The 18,302-nt window shown below is 45.4% G+C and overlaps 1 protein-coding gene across 5 annotated transcripts in view; it reads left to right on the forward strand.

Moving 5' to 3' along the window:
- DMTF1 (cyclin D binding myb like transcription factor 1) overlaps positions 1 to 18,302 on the forward strand; it is a 25,346-nt gene continuing 7,044 nt past the window's right edge. The window contains exons 1-12 of one of the 5 annotated variants that reach the window (XM_058190316.1): positions 17 to 129; positions 6,895 to 7,011; positions 8,713 to 8,835; positions 9,520 to 9,614; positions 9,892 to 10,006; positions 10,691 to 10,767; positions 11,786 to 11,943; positions 13,776 to 13,808; positions 14,464 to 14,573; positions 14,986 to 15,214; positions 16,155 to 16,306; positions 17,076 to 17,291. In XM_058190316.1, coding sequence (XP_058046299.1) covers positions 6,903 to 7,011; positions 8,713 to 8,835; positions 9,520 to 9,614; positions 9,892 to 10,006; positions 10,691 to 10,767; positions 11,786 to 11,943; positions 13,776 to 13,808; positions 14,464 to 14,573; positions 14,986 to 15,214; positions 16,155 to 16,306; positions 17,076 to 17,291 — 1,417 coding nt within the window. In that variant the 5' untranslated portion in view covers positions 17 to 129; positions 6,895 to 6,902. Of the gene's footprint in view, positions 130 to 1,574; positions 7,012 to 8,712; positions 8,836 to 9,519; positions 9,615 to 9,891; positions 10,007 to 10,690; positions 10,768 to 11,785; positions 11,944 to 13,775; positions 13,809 to 14,463; positions 14,574 to 14,985; positions 15,215 to 16,154; positions 16,307 to 17,075; positions 17,292 to 18,302 lie in introns of those variants that run through there. The other 4 variants (XM_058190319.1, XM_058190318.1, XM_058190317.1 and 1 more) reach the window with 4 other exon arrangements.

An 18,302-nucleotide genomic window follows, 5' to 3' on the forward strand; every position in this document is an offset into this window, starting at 1 on the left:
CCTGGGCTGCTGCTGGTGAGGGCGAGGGAGGCGGCGGCGGCGTGGCTGAGGCGGGCGGGCGCGCGCCTCCATCCTGGCATTTCGGAGCCTCCATCCTGGCCTCTCAAGTGCCCGGACCCAAAACAGGAAGTAAGTGCCTGGAAGCGCCCATCGGACGGGAGGGAGGGAGGGGGGAGGGGCCGCGCGGGGAAAGAGAGGCCAGGAATCGGCGAACCCTCCCGGGGAAATATTTCCTCCCCGAATAGATGGAGAGAGAGAGAGAGAGATCCATTCCTCTGCCTCCCCCACCCTCGTGGGCGCCTCTTTCGAACCCGCCTCCCTCCCTCCCTCCCTCGCTTCTCCCCCCGGGGGGGGTCTTTTCCAAAAGGGGCCCCCCCGAGGTCGGACGGACGGGCCTGCGGGAGGCCAGGCAGGGACCCTGGGAGGGGGCTGCCCCAAGCGCCACAGGCGGCCCAGGGGCTCAGAGGCGTCTGGGAGGGTCTGTGTGTGTGTGGGAGGGGTCCTTGGGAGGGGGGGGGTCTCTGAGGCCGCTTCTCCCCCCCCCTTCACTAGAGACCATCAGCAGGGCTAGTCCAGCGTCTCTCTGGGTATCTATGCATGTATGTATGTATGTGTGTGTATGTAGGTCTAAAACTTACAAAAACATGTAGATGTAGATGTATGTACGAAAACAAATATATATATACAGACACAAATTTAGATACTCTGTATATATATATATATGTGTGTATGTCTGTATATGCATATGCCACCTGTTATATAAATTTAGATATTGATATATATATGCAGAGGCAAACACATAGACACAGATATATATAAACCCTAACCTTGACTATCACTAAGTGTTCTATCTTTTTATTCTTGAGGAATGTATTTTATTTTTCTTCACTGAGAACTTATGCCCCAAAGATAAATTCCTTGTGTGTCCAATCACACTTGGCCAATAAAAAATTCTGTTCTATTCTACCTTTTATATTCTATTCATTCCTATTCCATTCTGTATAATCCATGTGTGCGTCTGTAAATCTATACATGCATATGTATATATATGAATTTAGATATGATTATGTGTGTGTCTGTGTTTTTGTACGTGTGTATGCATCTGCAGGTGTTTATGTGTGCATGTGTGTATGTATTTATATGTATGTGTATATTATTATATATATATATGTAGGTCTTTGGTTATTCAGGTTTTCTCCCGCGTAAAATTGGAAGTGTCTTGGCGATGTTTCGACGAAGTCTCATTCGTCATCTTCAGGCTTCAGCTTCGTGCTTCTGGGAGCAATGTGTGACTGCAGCTGTTTCTTCCTTTTTAACTGCTAGTGGGGGTTTGAACTGATTGGGTGGGAGCTTGGCTGTGCTCTGATTGGATGGGGGGTTTTTGTGCTCTGATTGGCTGGGGGTGTGTCCTGTTTGGGTGGGGGCTTACTTGTGCTCAGATTAGTCTGTGTTGCAGGGGGATTTGAGCTGGTGAGCTGCATTGCTGTTGTTTGGCTTCGTGTTTGTGGTCGTACATATATGTATATGTATGTATGTATGTATGTATGTATGTATATGTATGTATATAAATTTTGGTAAATGATAGATATATAGATGACAGATGGATGATATTAAAATTCTCAGGCCTTTGGTGAGGAAAGGCTTCTGGTTTCATTGCCACCTGTTATCTTTAGCTTTGATTTTTTAAAATATTATTTTATATTATTTCTTTGATTGTTCTCAGGTCGCCAGAGCCATTGGGAATTGGGAGGGTCACAAATCTAATAAACTGTTTTTGGTATAAAAGGGGTGTGTGTGTTTGTGTGTATGGGAAATAGAATTCTCTACTGGCCACGTGTGATTGGACACAAAGAATTTGTCTCCGGTGCATAAAATGTAAAATAGTAATTTTACAAACCATACCTACACTTACTTACCTTCCTTCCTTCCTTCCTTCCTTCCTTCCTTCCTTCCTTCCTTCCTTCCTTCCTTCCTTCCTTCCTTCCTTCCTTCCTTCTTTCTTTTTCTCCCACACACTATATAAGATTTCCTGCTATTGCAAAATCTTGGGGTATTGAATTATTGACATATGTGATTTGAGACTAAAAGATGTTCTAATATCATTTAATAGTTTACTTTTTTAGTATAAGTAACCGTTAGCCTCGTTATGCCAGTGGTAGTTTAACATAAATCTGCTCCGGAATTTGATTGTTTCAACATTCGTGTTGAAAGGTTTTGATTTATTATGGTTGCTGGGTGTTCTTGTGTAGGATTTTTCTATTTCATAGAAAGAATATTGGGATCTTGATAAAGAACAATCGACAAGCAAACGGTGACACTGTAAAATGAAAAGTAGATATATGGATATTTTACCACTAATGCTCTGAAATAAAGTCCCTCCATCTTTTCAGTTGGTATGTTTACATAAAGTATGCTACTTGCTTTAATGCTTCGACAAATAAAAACTGTTTCAAAATGTCTATTTTCTTCCACTGTATTTTCAGAAATGTTCTTTAACTTTACACCCGCACAAAATACATAATAATAGTATTTCAAAACATGTTTCAGCTCTCAGATAGATCAACTTTGCTCATCCAAACATGGCTTAGTGCTGAATTTCAAAGGTGCCATCCGCTGCAACAGCTTTTTGTGGGCTCTGAAAACAGATTTATGGAGAAGACTATTTGTCATAGTTTTTTTTATCTTCTGTTACATTTAAATATGTCGGTTGCAATGAGCATTGAAGTTAAGGCCAACCTGCTGGAACTGAGTTATAGGCAAGGGGGTAACTTAACAAGCAATGCAAGACAAAGAAAATCTCATTATCGGAACACTATGGATATTGCAGTGATATACAGGTAGTTCTCCACTTACGACAGTCCATTTAGTGACCATTCAAAGTTACAACGGCACTGAAAAAAGTGACTTATCTGAAAAAAGTGATTTATGACCATTTTTCACACGATCATTGTAGCACCTCCATGGTCACCCGATCAAAATCTTGGCAACTAACTCATATTTACGACGGTTGCAGTCTCCCAGGGGGTCACGTGATCCCCTTTTGTGACCTTCTGACAAGCAAAGTCAGTGGGGAAAGCCAGATTCACTTAACAACCGGGTTACTAATTTATCAACAGCAGTGATTCACTTAACAACTGAGACAAGAAAGGTTGTAAACTGGGGCAAAACTCACTTAACTGCTTCACTTAGCAACACAAATGCTGGGCTCACTTGTGGTCATAAGTCAAGGACTGCAAGACAAGATAACTTCAGTTTGCAAACCAAAACTTGTCTTGGTTTGCAGCTCACATTAAAACCGCGACAGGTCTGACTAACCCTGGAGCAAGAATGCTCTCCATGGGATCAGGCCAAGGAGACGGTTGAGTCAACAGGCAATGGGGATTAGTGGTAAATTTAGAAATTCTACCCCAGAGAGGTGGAAACAATTCTGCTGTGACCAAGGTCCAAGTAGTGATTACTAAACACAATTCAGTCCTCAACAAATTTATTTTATTTAAATTAAAATATTTTGTCCAAAACAAAATTCTTAATAACCAGTCCCTAGGCCTTATCACCAACCTTTGATGTCTTTGGCAACCTGTCAGAGGCTTTTCTTGGCAAAACCTCCACAAAGTTCAAGAAACGCTGACAAGAAGCACGGAAATCAATGTTGCTTTCCTACAAAGAACCCAACGGCTCGTTGCTGCTCTTTTAAGCCTTACGGGAGGGGCCAATCATCTCTTGTTCTTACTTCCGAGTCATCCTTTTTTCTTCAGCTGCTCTTGCCTTCTGGCAGCTCTTTTCATGCATGCACTAGGAACAGGCTCCTCCTGTTCCTCTGCCTCTCTGCGGTCCACCTCTGGAGGCTACAGAGTCCGCGCATCGCTCCCAGATGGCCCTGGCCCCATCTCTGCCTCTGACGCAGGGCCCTCGTCCGGGCCTTCCCCTGACTCCAGGACTGCCCCATGGTCCTCCCCAGCCTCCTCACTGTCCAGCTCCACAGGCTGCTGGTGGACCACAACAAATTCAGTCGCATTCTAAACAGTCGAGAAGGGTCCAATTTGGAAATTAAACCTTCCTGACCTCAGAATAGTTTCAGAATTCCACTACTTCCACACTAGGTTGTGCATCTAGTTTCAAGATCCAAACATCTGCAGGTCAGAATCTTCCGGGACGGCATCTTTTGTACATCCAAGATGTCTTCCTGTATCTCTCGGTGGTTCCACACCATGCAAAGGGCAGAAGAATGACCGGATAACGGAATTGGAAGGGGCCTTTGAGGGCTTCCGGTCCAAGAAAACGCAGCGGTTGGCAGCGTGGCCCAAACAGCCTGTAATGAGCCGTGGTCCTTCTCTCCTCCTGCCCTGAGTTTTGGCCGTCATCTTCACAGGAGCAACGACGGAGCAGGCATTAGCCATGCGCCATAGCTCAGGCTTGGGATGCTCAAGATCGTAGCATAGAGGCAATTTTCCCTCTTCCCCTATAGCTTCCTTTCTCTCTCAGTTGTTTTTTTTTTCCACTTCGTCTTCTCCTTCAGGAAAAGGCACCTGTTTAGGATCGCTCTTTCCAGCCCTCCTTTTTCACACCCCACACCCCCAAAACCATTCACTCGCTGGCCTGCTCTTATTTTTGTCAAAACTGCTGAGCCAGGCACCACCAGGAGCCTGGCGTGTGTCTCCCATGAGGGTTTTCAGGACACACACATTAATCATCTCTCTGGGTGGTTTCCGTTTTTTCGATCATTAAAGAGCTAAATTAAAACTTCTGGGTCTGTTGGGGGACTCCACAGTTTGGCTTATGGTCACGCAATCACACTCTCCCTGCCCGCTGAGAAAGTAACAGTAAAGCTCTTCTGTTCACATTGGCTGTTTCTCAGTTGCACACATCCGTCCGCACTCAGCCATGTCAAGAACGCAACGAATTTGCAGATGTCGCAAGGGCAGGGTAATGGTACGCGGGGATGCGTTTGGAAGAGCGAAGGGAGGCTCGTAGTCTGGATAACCAGCGTGTAAAAGATTTCTCGGGTCACGGAAGGAGAAGAGGCATGGGAAGCATGTCGGAAGGGACCCTCCGTAGCTTTCCGGAGAGAAAAAGGGGAGAGATACTTTCAGTCTTACAAGAGTCCATTAATGTACAATAAAGGTAGACCTGTGCTGCTGATGGTGCTTCGTGTCTGGACTACCCCGCAGGGCTGACATACAGGGAGGATCGCAAAAATAACAGAAGGCCTTAGAACACATTCATCAAGATTCTTGAGGACCTCAACTTGGCGAAACAAAACAATGGGCAGCCACCCACAAGGTGAATCTCAGCAGGATGAATTACAAAGCCTTTGATTTGAGTAATAAAAATCAAAAGTTATAAGATGTAGGGAGGGGAGGGGAAAACCCAGGAGCCATTTTCCAGAATCTGAATGTAGAAGAGGAGGGTAGAGAGCTGTTGAAAGTTGCTCCTGAAGACAAGACCAGAAGAACTTCGCAAGAAAGCAGATTGGTTGAACATCAGGAAAAGATCTTTGATGGTCGGTGAAGATTCTCGGTCATTCAGCGGAGTTGTCTGGAAGTTGAGTCAGCGCATCCGGAATTCTTTCCTTGCGGGTTCAAAACATTTCGCTGCTTTTCCGGGTTCCTTGTTCAACCTGAGCACATGGGTGAGGAGGGTCCCATATATGTCCTCCAGGCAGGGGTGAAATCTACTTACCTTCCTTACCGGTTCAGAAATGCATGCTTCGCTCGCACACACCCTCTGCACATGCACAAAAGCTTTCTGCGCATGCGCAGAGGGTACAAAACACAACATCCGGGTGGGTGGGCGGAGCCTCGCACGAAATTGCTACCGGTTCTCCAAACCACCAGCCAAGATTGCTACCGGATAGGGCGATCCGGTCAAAACTGGGAGCATTTCACCCCTGCCTCCAGGGAGATTTCATTTCTCCCCAAATCTTGTTAGAGTCTTGTTAGGTGAGTAGGCAGAGAGTCCTTGGGATGTTCCAACTCCTAAATCCTTTTTCCTAGGTAGGTCCTTAGGTGTGGCCCCCTTGGTGAACCTGGGAAATGGTCTTGGTCTCCCTGGGGATTGATGAAAAAGCAGCAAAAGAAACTGGGGACATATATAGATATATATGGGGTCCCCCTAACCAACTTCCTCAGACCGAAGGAGCTACTTGGATCAGCAGCGAAACGTTTTCAAGCCAACAAGACAAGAAGTCCAGTTGCCTTGACTCGGCCTCAAGACATTATGCCTTGATGGTAAGAGACCATCAGCAAGGGAACTGAACTGCCTCAGGAAGGTGCTTCAAGGGAGGCGGGAGAGCCCTCCTCTCTCATGGATGCCCTGGGATGGGGAACCAGAGGCTCTCCAGAATCCCAACCAGCCCTGGCATTTCTCTGAGTCTCTCCCTCAACTTCCTCTTCCTTGAAGACTCTGAGTTTCTTCTTGGTAATCATCGTCTTAAGGGACCAGCCAGCGCTCCTTTGGTCTTAGGAGAAGTGTTTGGTTTTGAAGTTACGCGTGAGAAGGTGCAAGAAATAAAAGGCCCCCCATTAACCCAACGAGGAGCAGGTGTTTTCGGTCTGGGTCAATAACATGAACGTTTCACTCGCTGTGCGTGAAGCACTGAGGGACACTTTAATTCTGAGTTAAATAAGTAGGTTGCAGGTTCAAAGTAAGTAACAACCAAGTTCTCGGTGCTCTCTGAGTGTGGTTGTTTTCTTGCAGACGTCTCATTACCTGGACTAGGTAACATCATCAGTGCTAGTAGACAACCTATCTTGGATAATGAAATGTCTGCAGGAGGACAACAACCCTGCTCAGAGGGCACCAAGGACCCCACAGTTCAACCCTGAGCTTCAGATATTCTCCTTTATCGGTAAATGATGGGCACCGCGTGGCTAATCTGGGATTGTTCTCTTGTAGATTTGATTATGACCACAGTTGAAGAGGAATCTGACACAGTGACAGTCGAAACCGTGAATTCCGTGACTCTGACCCAGGATCCTCAAGGCAACCTTATTCTTCACTGCCCTCAGGATGGTATAGAACACCTGTCCTTTGACTGTATGCCTTCTCCCTATTGTTTCAAGTCACAGTCACTCCTCCCACCAAGATCTTGGGCTTAACGGCACAGCCGGGGAGGAGGGGGGGGGGCGGGGGGCTTCGTTTAGTAATGACATTTGGGAGAGACAGTTTTCAGTGTCGCTGGGAATTTTAGTTTCCTGGAGGAATCTCAAGAACGTCCTTTAAAAATATATATATATCAAGGGTCTGCAATGGATGAGTTAAGACTTGCATTTCCTTAAGTCGCCCATTTATCCCACCCCTCAAAATAGACGGTGATCACACTGCTAAAGCATGGTTTTTTTAAAAAGGTAAAGCTTTCCTTGTCCAGTCGTGTCTCTGGGGACTGAAAAAAGGGGTTAAGTTCTGCGACATGGCGCCCATCTCCGTTTCTTGGCCGAAAGAGCCAGCCTTGTCCAAAGACAATTTCGGTGGTCGCATGGCTATGCGCCAAAGGTGCACAAAACACTGTTACCTTCCCACCAAAGTGGTACCTATTAATCCCGCATTTGCATGCTTTTGAACTGCTCAGTGGGTAGGAGCTGGAGCGAGGAACGGGAACTCGCCCTGTCATGGAGTGCTCTGGTCTCGAACCTGGGCTGCCAGCTCTCTCCAGCTGACAAGCTCAGCGCCTTTAACCTCTGAGCCATTGCGCCCATTCAGCCATTGCTGAAGCATGAGGATGCTGCATGACCCAGTCTGGCCATTTCCCTCTAAAAACATTTCTTTCCTTTTTCTTTTTTCTTTTGGTCTCCAGAAGGAGTTTTCCACCACTTTGCTCCTTACATTCCAGTTGTTTGAGACTGGAGTTGGATGTGGGAGGACGCGACCAGATCAATTACACTCAGTTGTAATTAATTGCACAATAGTTTTGATGACTTCTATTGGAATTGCTCAAACCAATGACATTAAAACAACAAGTGGTTCCTTATCATGGTTTGGTTATTGTAGCCATTAAATCTTAAACCATTAGATTTTAATGTGTATGAAAATTGGATGAAAGAAAACTCATTTTAATGATATTGTGGGCAAAGCATTAGAACTGGAAGTTGCACTTTTAAAAAAATATGGAAATTAGGCCGTTCGTTCTTTAGAGGGCATGATTTGGCACCAGAGAGCAGGTCAGGTGTTTTGAACTTTTTCTCCATTAAATGCATTTTTAATTATTATTTTCTTATAAGTTAAGAATCACACCACTAAATGTTAGCTGCTGGTCTCTGGGGATTGAAAAAAAGAGGTAAGGGCATAAATGGTGCGGTGACCTAAAAGTGAAGATGCTCTCCTACCACTCGGAAGATTGAGAGTTCAAACCTAGGTACTGGCAGATAGTTATCTCTCTGGGCGCAAAGAGAAAATATCTGCTGTGAACTCTGATTAGGCATCAGGAAGGGCATCTGGCCAGTAAACGCTAGCTCCCCCACTCCACTCTGAAAGAAAGGGACTAAACTCTTGTTTTCTTCATAACAAGAAAAAAAAAGGATATTACACCTTGGACCAAGAGCTAAAATGTGAATATTTTTCAGGAACTTGAACAAATGACTCCATTTCTCCCTAGGATGAGTGTCAGGCGGCGTCCTTAAACGATCTGCAGTAGGCAGTTGAGCAAGAGATCATGTCAGCTGCGATTCCCTTCTGAGTCTCATGGCTGTCCTTCTCCTTCTCTCCGTGGGCGTTTAGAGGCAGACGAAGTAGACTCGGAAGACAGCACCGAACCTCCCCATAAAAGGCTTTGCTTATCCTCAGAAGATGATGAGAGCATTGAAGGCAACCCTCCGTGCATCTCGGTCGTTGCGCTTCCACGTAAGGGGTCCTTCTGAAGGCTCTGCAGGGGCTGCTAAAGGGAGACCACACGGGGGGACCAGGAGGAGGGCTTGTGGAAATGGGGGGCAAGTCAGTTTTTGTTTGGCTGGTGAAGTGATCCTCTATTCCTTACCCCAGTCTGAAAATGTTCATTTATTCATCCACTCATCCATCCACCTTTCATTCATCCACCCACCCATCCATCCACTCATCCATTCACCATTCATTCATTTATTCATCCATTCATCCGCCATTCATTCATTCATTCATCCATCCATCCACTCATTCATTCATTCCTATATCACTTTAATTATTTTTATAAGCAACTCAAGGCAGCAAACATATCCAACACACATATTCCTCCTCCTCGAGGGCTAGGAGCAACCCTGTCAGGTTCCCTAAAACAACAGCAACCCTGTGAGGTAGGTTGGGCTGAGGGAGTAGGACTGGCCCAAAATCACCCAGCTAGCTTTCATGGCTAAAGCGGGACTAGAACTCCCCGTTTCCTGGTTTCTAGCCAAGTGCCTTCACCATTAGACCAAACTTCCCCTAAAGAAAACAGATGGCAAGACAGGAATAGCAAGGAGAAACATGCTCACCGAGGAGGGTAGCTGCTGTGCACACGTGAGAAAAATATCCACAACAATCGCACCACACAAGCTTAACCCTTGATGTGCTTTCCAGTTTCAGAAAGCGACCAGAGTTTTGAGGTGACCATGACTGCCACCACAGAAGTAGCTGACCATGAGGTTAACGAAGGAACGGTGACTCAGATTCAGGTATATGAAACACTCCTGGAAGTGTCCTGGAGCAGGGGTCTCCAACCTTGGTCCCTTTAAGACTTGTGGACTTCAACTCCCAGAGTCCCTTGAAGTCCACAAGTCTTAAAGGGACCAAGGTTGGAGACCCCTGTCCTGGAGGATATGAAACATCTAAGGTGGCCATCCAGAGTAATGGGTTTATTATTCTGAGGGTTAGAAGTCCACACACCTTGAAGTTGTTGACGTCGAAGGCGCCCTGGTTTAAAGGGTTTTCTCTCCTGTTGACCTCTCCCAGATCCTTCAGAATGAGCAACTGGATGAAATCTCGTCTCTAGCCAACGAAGAAGTCTCTGCCGTCAGTCAGGCCTGGTTTACAACCAAAGAAGACAAGGATTGTCTAACAAACAAAGGCAAGTTTATATTTTCTATTTGTGGAGGGCATCTCTGGGTCGAGGGAGGCCTGCGAGTATTTGGCGCATGACAGAAAAGTACCACATTGTTTTGAGAGGAACCAATTTGTTTTATTAAAATAACATGAGGACAATATTGCTTTTTTAGCGATGGGAGTTAATGAATATTTCATATTATTTTTTAGCATACATCTAAATTGTTATAACTTGGATTGGATTGGATTCCCTGCCATTCCGGCCTTAACATTTATTTATTTTTTTAGTCCAGAAATAATAGAAACTTCATTTCCAATTTGAGGCATTTATTATCAGTGCTAAACGCCAACGATTTTGTACATATGCTATTAAATTTGTTTTGTGTTTGAAAATAGACAAGTTCTTGTTGAATTGGGTGCGGAGATATAAAACTACTTTGCATGACTCGGGAAAGCATTGAAAAAAAAGATACTGTGATTTAATGATAATATCTTATTTACTATGTTTTAAGCCACCCAATAATTGCAATTTCTGTCAGCTTATGCTAAAAAAAATAATGCTGTAGTGGCTACGAACGATTACTAAAATTTATTTGCTGGATTAGGAGTGGATCTAAATAAACCTCCTCCCCTTCTCTGTGCTAATCATTCTCTAAGTTGAACTGCTCGTAGGGCTTCTGTGTGTGACAGCTTCTTCTCCATTTTTAAGGTCATAAGTGGAAACAGGGCATGTGGTCGAAGGAAGAAATTCAGATTTTGATGAGTAACATTGAGCGTTATTTGAAGGTTTGTGTTGCTCTCAATACGCTTCCTAGTTTCAGACGTTGGTCTCTTCCGTCTGATGGGTTTCAGAGTTCTTTATCAGCGGGATTCCATAGAGTTTTTCCATCTCTCTTACAGCCCCCAGTTTCCAGGAAAAACTCCCTTCTGAGTCCCTTTCGCTCCGTACCTGTAGAGACCATGCTCTTCACCTGAGCTTATAAAGCAATAGATCTGGTTAAGCAGCATACAGACTGTTTACTGACCCTTTTAACCGAATCATGAATGGTGCTTTTGTTTAAAGTGTGAGAAAGTCTTAAAGAAAGTCTGACCTTCTCATAGCCTTAAATCAAGGACTCAACAGTTGGCATAAAGCCAGTGAATGTCTTAAATTGGGACATCCTGAACTTCTGACTCTGACCCTGACTGACAATGATTCAACCTTTTCTTAAAAGTGCCCAAGAAGGCCCAATTCATCCCAATTCCTTTATCAGCCTGTCTCCCATAGAGAAGTTCTTACTATAAAGAACTTTTTAGCTGGATTTGTTTATAACAGATTTCATTTTGTAGTTATAAAACAAAGAAGATTAGGGACTCGAACGTCCTCCTTTCGATTTTAAAATCCATTAGAAATAACAGCTCATTTCTTCCATGTTGTTTTCCAGGGAAATGAATTTTGCACTTTTTCCTGGTTGCTAGTTATTTTTCAAAAGGAAAAAAAAACACATCGCTGCCGTCTCAGTTTAACCTCATATTAAACCTGTAGTTATTACAATCATTGTATATCCAGGCAATAGTGTAAGACCTGGGTTGTTCAACCACCGTCTTAAACCTGCAAAATCAAATCCTGGCTTATTTCTTTCCCCCCCCCTCCCATTTGTCAGCACGAGCAGGAAGTGGCTCAGATGGATTAGGGTTTGAATGGCTCTACCTATTTTGGGGAAGAAGGAAAAGAAAGAAAAGTGGGTGGGGGGAGGGGAAGCGACATCAGTTTTAACTTTCTGCCGAGGGAGGGAAACCTAAATTGTCCTCTTCGTGCGACCAGGCCCGTGGAATCAAAGATGCCACCGAGATCATTTTTGAGATGTCAAAAGACGAAAGGAAAGATTTCTACAGGACCATCGCCTGGGGTTTGAACCGGCCTCTCTTTGCGGTTTATAGACGCGTCCTGCGCATGTACGATGACCGGAACCACGTTGGCAAGTATGAACCTTCCTAAGGTTTGACCCGAAGGGGAGGACTGCTTGCTGGGAGCGGCTCCAGGGCCCCAGGTTCTAGGGGGAAGAGTGGAGGACAGGCTTGAAATGTTAGAAAGTCATCAGTGAAGGAACTGACTTAACAGCGGTTCATTTAGTGACCATTCAAAGTTAACAAGGACACTGTGAAAAGCAGTCAGTGGGGAAGCCAGATTCCCACGACAGCTGTGATACTATTAAACCACTCCAGGGGTTCAGCTAACAACTGTGCCAAGAAAGGACGTAAAATGGGGCAAAACCCACTTAACAACTGTCTTGCTTAGCAACAGAATTGTGGGGCTCAATTGTAGTCATAGGTTGAGGACTACCTGCAGGGTGAACTTCAGCCTCCGGAGGAAATCATCGTACTAGAGATAAGGCAAAACATTTGGGAATTGGAGATCTTTTCTTGTGTACCGGAAGATCTGGGAGTTTGATCCAAATTTAACTTCCTCCCATTCCTGGCAAATATCCTGCGTACCAATCCAAGCGAGGTGGAGGAGAGAGGTTCATTGGTGGCGTCTCCACAGGAATCATCATCGTCATCTTTTAATGACCCCATAATCCCTTGTGGGGTGCAATCTGGGCAACTGAACGGAGCTAGCAAGAGTGCTTTACTGGCCGGATGCCCTTCCTGTCACCAGTGTGGAGTTTTGTTCAGTAGATACATTCTCAATATGCCCAGAGAGAGAAATATTTGCCTCTACCTAGGATCAAACTCGGAGCATCCTGATTGTGAGCCGAGAGCTCCACCTCTAGGCCACTGCACCATTCTGGTGTCTCCACAGGGATGACGAGTACTTAATGTGAGGTCAGCCTCAACTCTCCTCCTCGCTCTGCCACTTGGCTTGGGACTCTGACGGAGGGGAATCACACTGGCGGCCATTGATGGATCAACAGCGGATCTCACCCCTCTCCTTCCTCATCCTACTCCCTCCCTCCCCATCTTTTTAGCTAGGAGGGTTTTTTAAATATATATATAAAATTGTGTTTGTAGGATTAGGTTTTGTATAGTTTTATCTTTTAATATTGTCAGCCGCTCAGAGTTATCCATGGGGTAAGATGGGCAACTAATAAGTTTTACAAATAAATAATAAATAAGCATACTTTAAGTAAGATTGTGTTTCTTCTAAAAGAAAACCTCCCAACATGTCATATTCTGAAATTCTGACAACTGTGGCTTGAATGTTGATGGAGATTCTCGGTCATCCAGGCCGCGGTTGTCCCAAAGGTGCTTTTTTCAAGAGGCAACTGGACTTTTTTTTTTTCTTTCTCTGAAGATGTTTTGCTTGTCTGTGCAAATTTGCACTACTCAAAAGTACACTGAGGACACAGATGAACCTCCAAGTGGCCTCCAGAGCTCTCTGGAAGGATGCAAATGACCAGCTGTCTGCAAGGAATATAAATCCTTCCATTCCCCACCATCCAGTCAGAGCTGAAGAAGCTTCTTGGGTGAGAAGCGAAACATCTTCAAAGAAAAACCAAAAAATCCAGTTGCCTCATGATGAAGCACCTTTGGGATATGGCTTGGATGACCACAAGGCGGTGAGGATTCCTAGTTTCATGCTATAGTGACCAGGAGAAAATTACCCCGCTTCCTTTCCTGATGATCCTCATTAAAATCACGATTGCCGACAATGGGAAACTAGCAAATTGTATGCAAGAGAGCGAAGGATTGGAGACCTGGCGACTTCCCTTTTGTCTCAAAGGTCTCCACAAGATAGCGGCCCAAGATGAATTTGTATAATGAGCGTATATTTACAGCTCCATTAAATATGCTGTTCCCATGTTTCCAAACAGGTATACTCCCGAAGAGATTGAAAAACTCAAAGAGTAAGTTTTATTTAAATCAGATTTTGCCAATCGTTCATATCCCATTCTAGAATCTTGGTTTCCTCTTAGATGGACAAGTCAAGACTCATGAATTGACATCCGAGAGAGAAAAGGAACTTCATCAAAATGGACTGTGTGAATTAAAATGTTCTGCATTTGCATAGGGAGGCCTTCCAGCTTTGTTTGGGGCGAATAACTTGGTTAGAAAGTCTTTGTTAATTCTGTGCTCTGTGTCATGCAGAATAACAGAGTTGGAAGGAACCGTGGAGGTCTTCTAGTCCAAGCCCTGATCAAGTAGAAGTTCACGCCCTGTTATAGCCAGCCTTAATGGCCGCAATGGTACAGAGCAGGGGTCTCCAACCATGTTCACTTTAAGACTTGTGGACTTCCAACTCCCAGAGTTCTTCAGCCAGCAAAGTCTTAAAGTGACCAAGGTTGGTGATCCCTGGTACAGAGAGACTAAGATATTCAGAGACCTGACTTGGCTGTATAAATGCCCCAAGAGCTGCATTAATGCATGTCAAGAATACAGCGACAAGCCACCGGCTCTTATATATATTGCAGCTATTCCCAGCCATGCACATTAGCCCCCTGTGCAGTAACTGATCTTCCCAGCCCTGATGATCAAAAGCTAACAGCTTTTCCCTCCCTTTAGATTAAGGATCAAGCACGGCAATGACTGGGCAACGATAGGAGCGGCTCTTGGACGGAGCGCTTCGTCCGTCAAAGACCGATGCCGGCTGATGAAGGACACTTGCAACACAGGTACGGCAAATAAAATACCTGCCAAGGAAACTCCATTTATCCTGGCTTTGCAGGCAGGGCATACACGTCGGCTTCAGGAGAGTAAACCTTCAACGCCAGGCCTTTCCAGTGGCTTTTTCATGGATATATTTATCGAGTCACTGGAAAAGCTTTTGAAAGAGGTGTCTGGCAATGCATGAGGAAAGCGCCCCTCTTCAGGTGCTTCAGTGGTTGGACTCTGCTCACTGCCAGCAATTCGATCCCGACCAGCTCAAGGGTGGCTCAGCCTTCCATCCTTTCATGGTCGGTAAAATGAGGACCCAGGTTGTTGGGGGCCGGAAGCTGACTCTGTAAACCGCTTAGTGAGGGCTGTAAAGTGGCAGATAAGTCTTAAGGGCGATTGCTATTCCTTTTTGGATTGTTTCCAATTCAGGCAAATGGACGGAGAAAGAAGAGAAGAGACTCGCAGAAGTGGTCCACGAATTAACGAGCACCGAGCCGGGGGACATCGTCACACAAGGGGTCTCCTGGGCCGCGGTGGCCGAGCGCGTGGGAACGCGGTCGGAGAAGCAGTGCCGCTCCAAATGGCTCAACTACCTCAACTGGAAGCAGAGCGGAGGCACCGAGTGGACCAAGGAGGACGAAATCAACCTCATTCTCAGGTTTGCACCGCTCGGCTTGGGTCGGAGAGAGAGGCCGCAGGTGTGGTTTCTGCCCAGAGGTCTCCTTTGGAAGCACCCGGGTGCGGGGGAAAGCTCTCCCAGCCACGTCTCCTCTGCTTGAGGCTCCCAGGTGTTTCTTATTTCAGTATTCAGGCTTCACGGCACCGGTAGTCCTTGAATTACGACCACAATTGAGGCCAAAATTCCAGTTGCTAAGTGAGACGTTTGCTAAGTGCCTTCTGCCCCATTTTATGACCTTTTCTGCCATACTTGTTAAGTGAACCACTGCAGTTTTTAAGCTAGGATCACAGTTGTTAAGTGAATCCGGCTTCCCCATTTCTCCACCAGAAAAATTGGGAAAAAGAAAAAAAAGATAGCGGAGGTTGGGAACCGTGAACCAATTGCTAGAAGCCGCCAATGAGAAGCCCTGCCTACATGCAGGAAGTCAATGTATCTATAACACAATTCTATACAAGAATGCCCAATATGGTTATACGAGAAAAAGGGATTATTTAGAAAGACTGAATTTAATAGCAAGGAAACTGTCGATGCAGAAAGTTGTAATATATTACATAATGTTGTTATATGTGTTTTGTATTTTGTAGTTTAATGTTTGATGTATCTGTATGTCGTCTTCTTTCCTTCTTTCTTTTCTTTTTTCATTTTTTGTGTTTTTTTATTATGTTTTTGGTTTTAAAAATGTAAAATACTCAATAAAAACTATTTAAAAAGAGAGAGAGAGAGAGAGAGAAGTCCTGCCTGCCTTCGTTCCAAGAAAGCTGCACAGATTCATCCAGATTGGCTTGAGAGATCAATTAATTTGAAGGCATTATCTGGGTGGTTTTTTTTGTTTTTGTTTTTAAATGAAAAAAAAAATGGATATCCCTGAAGGCTAATATTTGTAAAAGGAACCATTTTTTTCTCCGTGTGATGCTGTCAGAATAGCAGAGCTAGAGGTCGCGGATGAAAACGGCATCAATTGGGATTTGCTGGCTGAAGGCTGGAGCAGCGTCCGCTCACCCCAGTGGCTTCGGAGCAAATGGTGGACCATCAAGAGGCAGATCGCAAACCACAAAGAGGTGTCGTTTCCCGGTAAAGTCACCCCACCCTTTCCCTGCCTTGCTCTCGGGCCAAAGAAGCCAGGATCCACATGGGAAGAGTTCAGTTCTTTATTGCCCGTGCCTGTTTTACAGAAATCTTCCCCCCCCCCTCCCAGTCTGCACCTGGGCCTGACTAGATCAGGCTCAGTGGCTTTCAAATGGGGCTAGACTTTGCCCTCTTGCGCTTACGTAAGAATTCAAGACTATTTCCCCTCTTGACGCCTCCCTCTGACTCCGGCATCTGTCCCCATTTTAAAATTCTCCCACTGAAATCCACACTGAATTGTGTCCCACTCGGTTGAGGGATCGGAACCCAACCTTTCCCCCCAAAAAAGGACTCGTTTCAAACTCAAAGCCACTCTTGGGAACTTGAATCGAGACTTGTAAAATGTGGGAAAGTTGCCGTTGGACAGACCGATCCCAGCCTGGAGAGAAAGACCGCTCTTCCCTCTGGTAACCTGAAGATAACTGAATAAAATAACTGGTGTTTCCCAACCTTGGCAACCAGCGCAGGCTGGGGGGGATTCTGGGAGATGAAATCCGCTCATCCCAAAGTTGTCAAGGTTTGGAAATGCTAAAATAACGGATCAGGTGACGATGTGAGCGCTTCAGTGCGAGACCAGCCTGGGATCTCAGTCATTCTACTTCACTATCAATGAATATGTAAGTTAGGCTGAATTGCTCTTAGTGATTTTTTTCATTACAAATTTGGACTTCGGTTTTCAGTGTCCGACAACCTTGATTGGCTTTTTTGTTCCCAGTTCTCATAAAAGGTCTGAGGCAACTGCACGAAAGCCAAAAAAACGCCCCGGCACACCAACTTCCAGACGCGAAAGCTTTACCTGGGCTGCCAAATTCCCATCCTGGTTCCGGGGTTCAGCACGTCCAGATCCGCGTGGCCCGCTTGGAGGAAAGTTCCATCTGCTCTCCTGCTTCGGTGGCAGCCTTACAGATCCCCCTGCAGATCACCCATGTCTGTAAGTCACCCGCCAACGGCCTCGTCTTCCCTCAACAGCTTTTACTGGGTCCTCCTTGCTGCTTCTTCAGTTGGGGGCTCCTGTTCAGGAGGGGGCAACCCAGGGGTGAAATGCTCCCGGTTCGGACCGGATCACCCAGTCCGGTAGCGATGGCAGCAGGTGGTTCAGAGAACCAGTAGCAAAAATCCCTGCCCCCACCCGCCACCCTGGCTAGCTGAGCTGCGCGATCATCAGAGGTTGTTTTTTTTTTACTTTTAAAAGCATTTTTTCTTCAGCTGAAAAAATGCTTTTAAAAGTAAAAAAAAAAGTCTCTGATGATCTTGCGGCTCAGCTGGGACCGTCAGAGGCTTTTAAAATCATTTTTTCTACAAGCTCTTCGGCCGAAGAGGTTGTAGAAAAAAATGCTTTTAAAAGGCTCCTCTGGTGATCCCAGATGAGTTGACTGATCGTCAGAGGCTTTTTTTCTTTTAAAGGCAAAAAACAATGCTTTTAAAAGAAAAGAAAAGCCTCTGACGATCAGGCAACTCAGCTGGGATCATCAGAGGAGCCTTTTAAAACCATTTTTTTTACGACCTCTTCGGCCAAAGAGGTTGTAGAAAAAATGCTTTTAAAAGTTTTTTTAAAAAAAGTTGGCCACGCCCACCCAGTCACATTATGCCCACCACCCCCAAGCCACATCCACAGAACCGGTAGTAACAAATTTTACATTTCACCCCTGGGCAACCCGGCACTCTTTACAGGGTACAAATATGGCTGGTTTGTCTTGCATGGCGCTGACCGTGGTGGCAGTCCTGTTGATACGGAAAGTTGGATGAGCGTCGTTAATTTTATGAATTGCAAATTCACGAGAGCCAGCCAGGAGTTCGGGTGGGGGAGGGAATGGCTGGTCTTTGGCCGTGGGGGCTCCCTTCGGACAAGGGTCCGTTTTTTTTCAGGCCGATCTACTTTACGGGTTTCCTGGTGGAAGGGAACGGAGGAAATGCAGGCGATACAGCGAGTCCTTCGCTTAGA

Source organism: Ahaetulla prasina, chromosome 7, assembly GCF_028640845.1.
Source record: "Ahaetulla prasina isolate Xishuangbanna chromosome 7, ASM2864084v1, whole genome shotgun sequence".
Classification (NCBI taxonomy): Eukaryota; Metazoa; Chordata; class Lepidosauria; order Squamata; family Colubridae; genus Ahaetulla; species Ahaetulla prasina.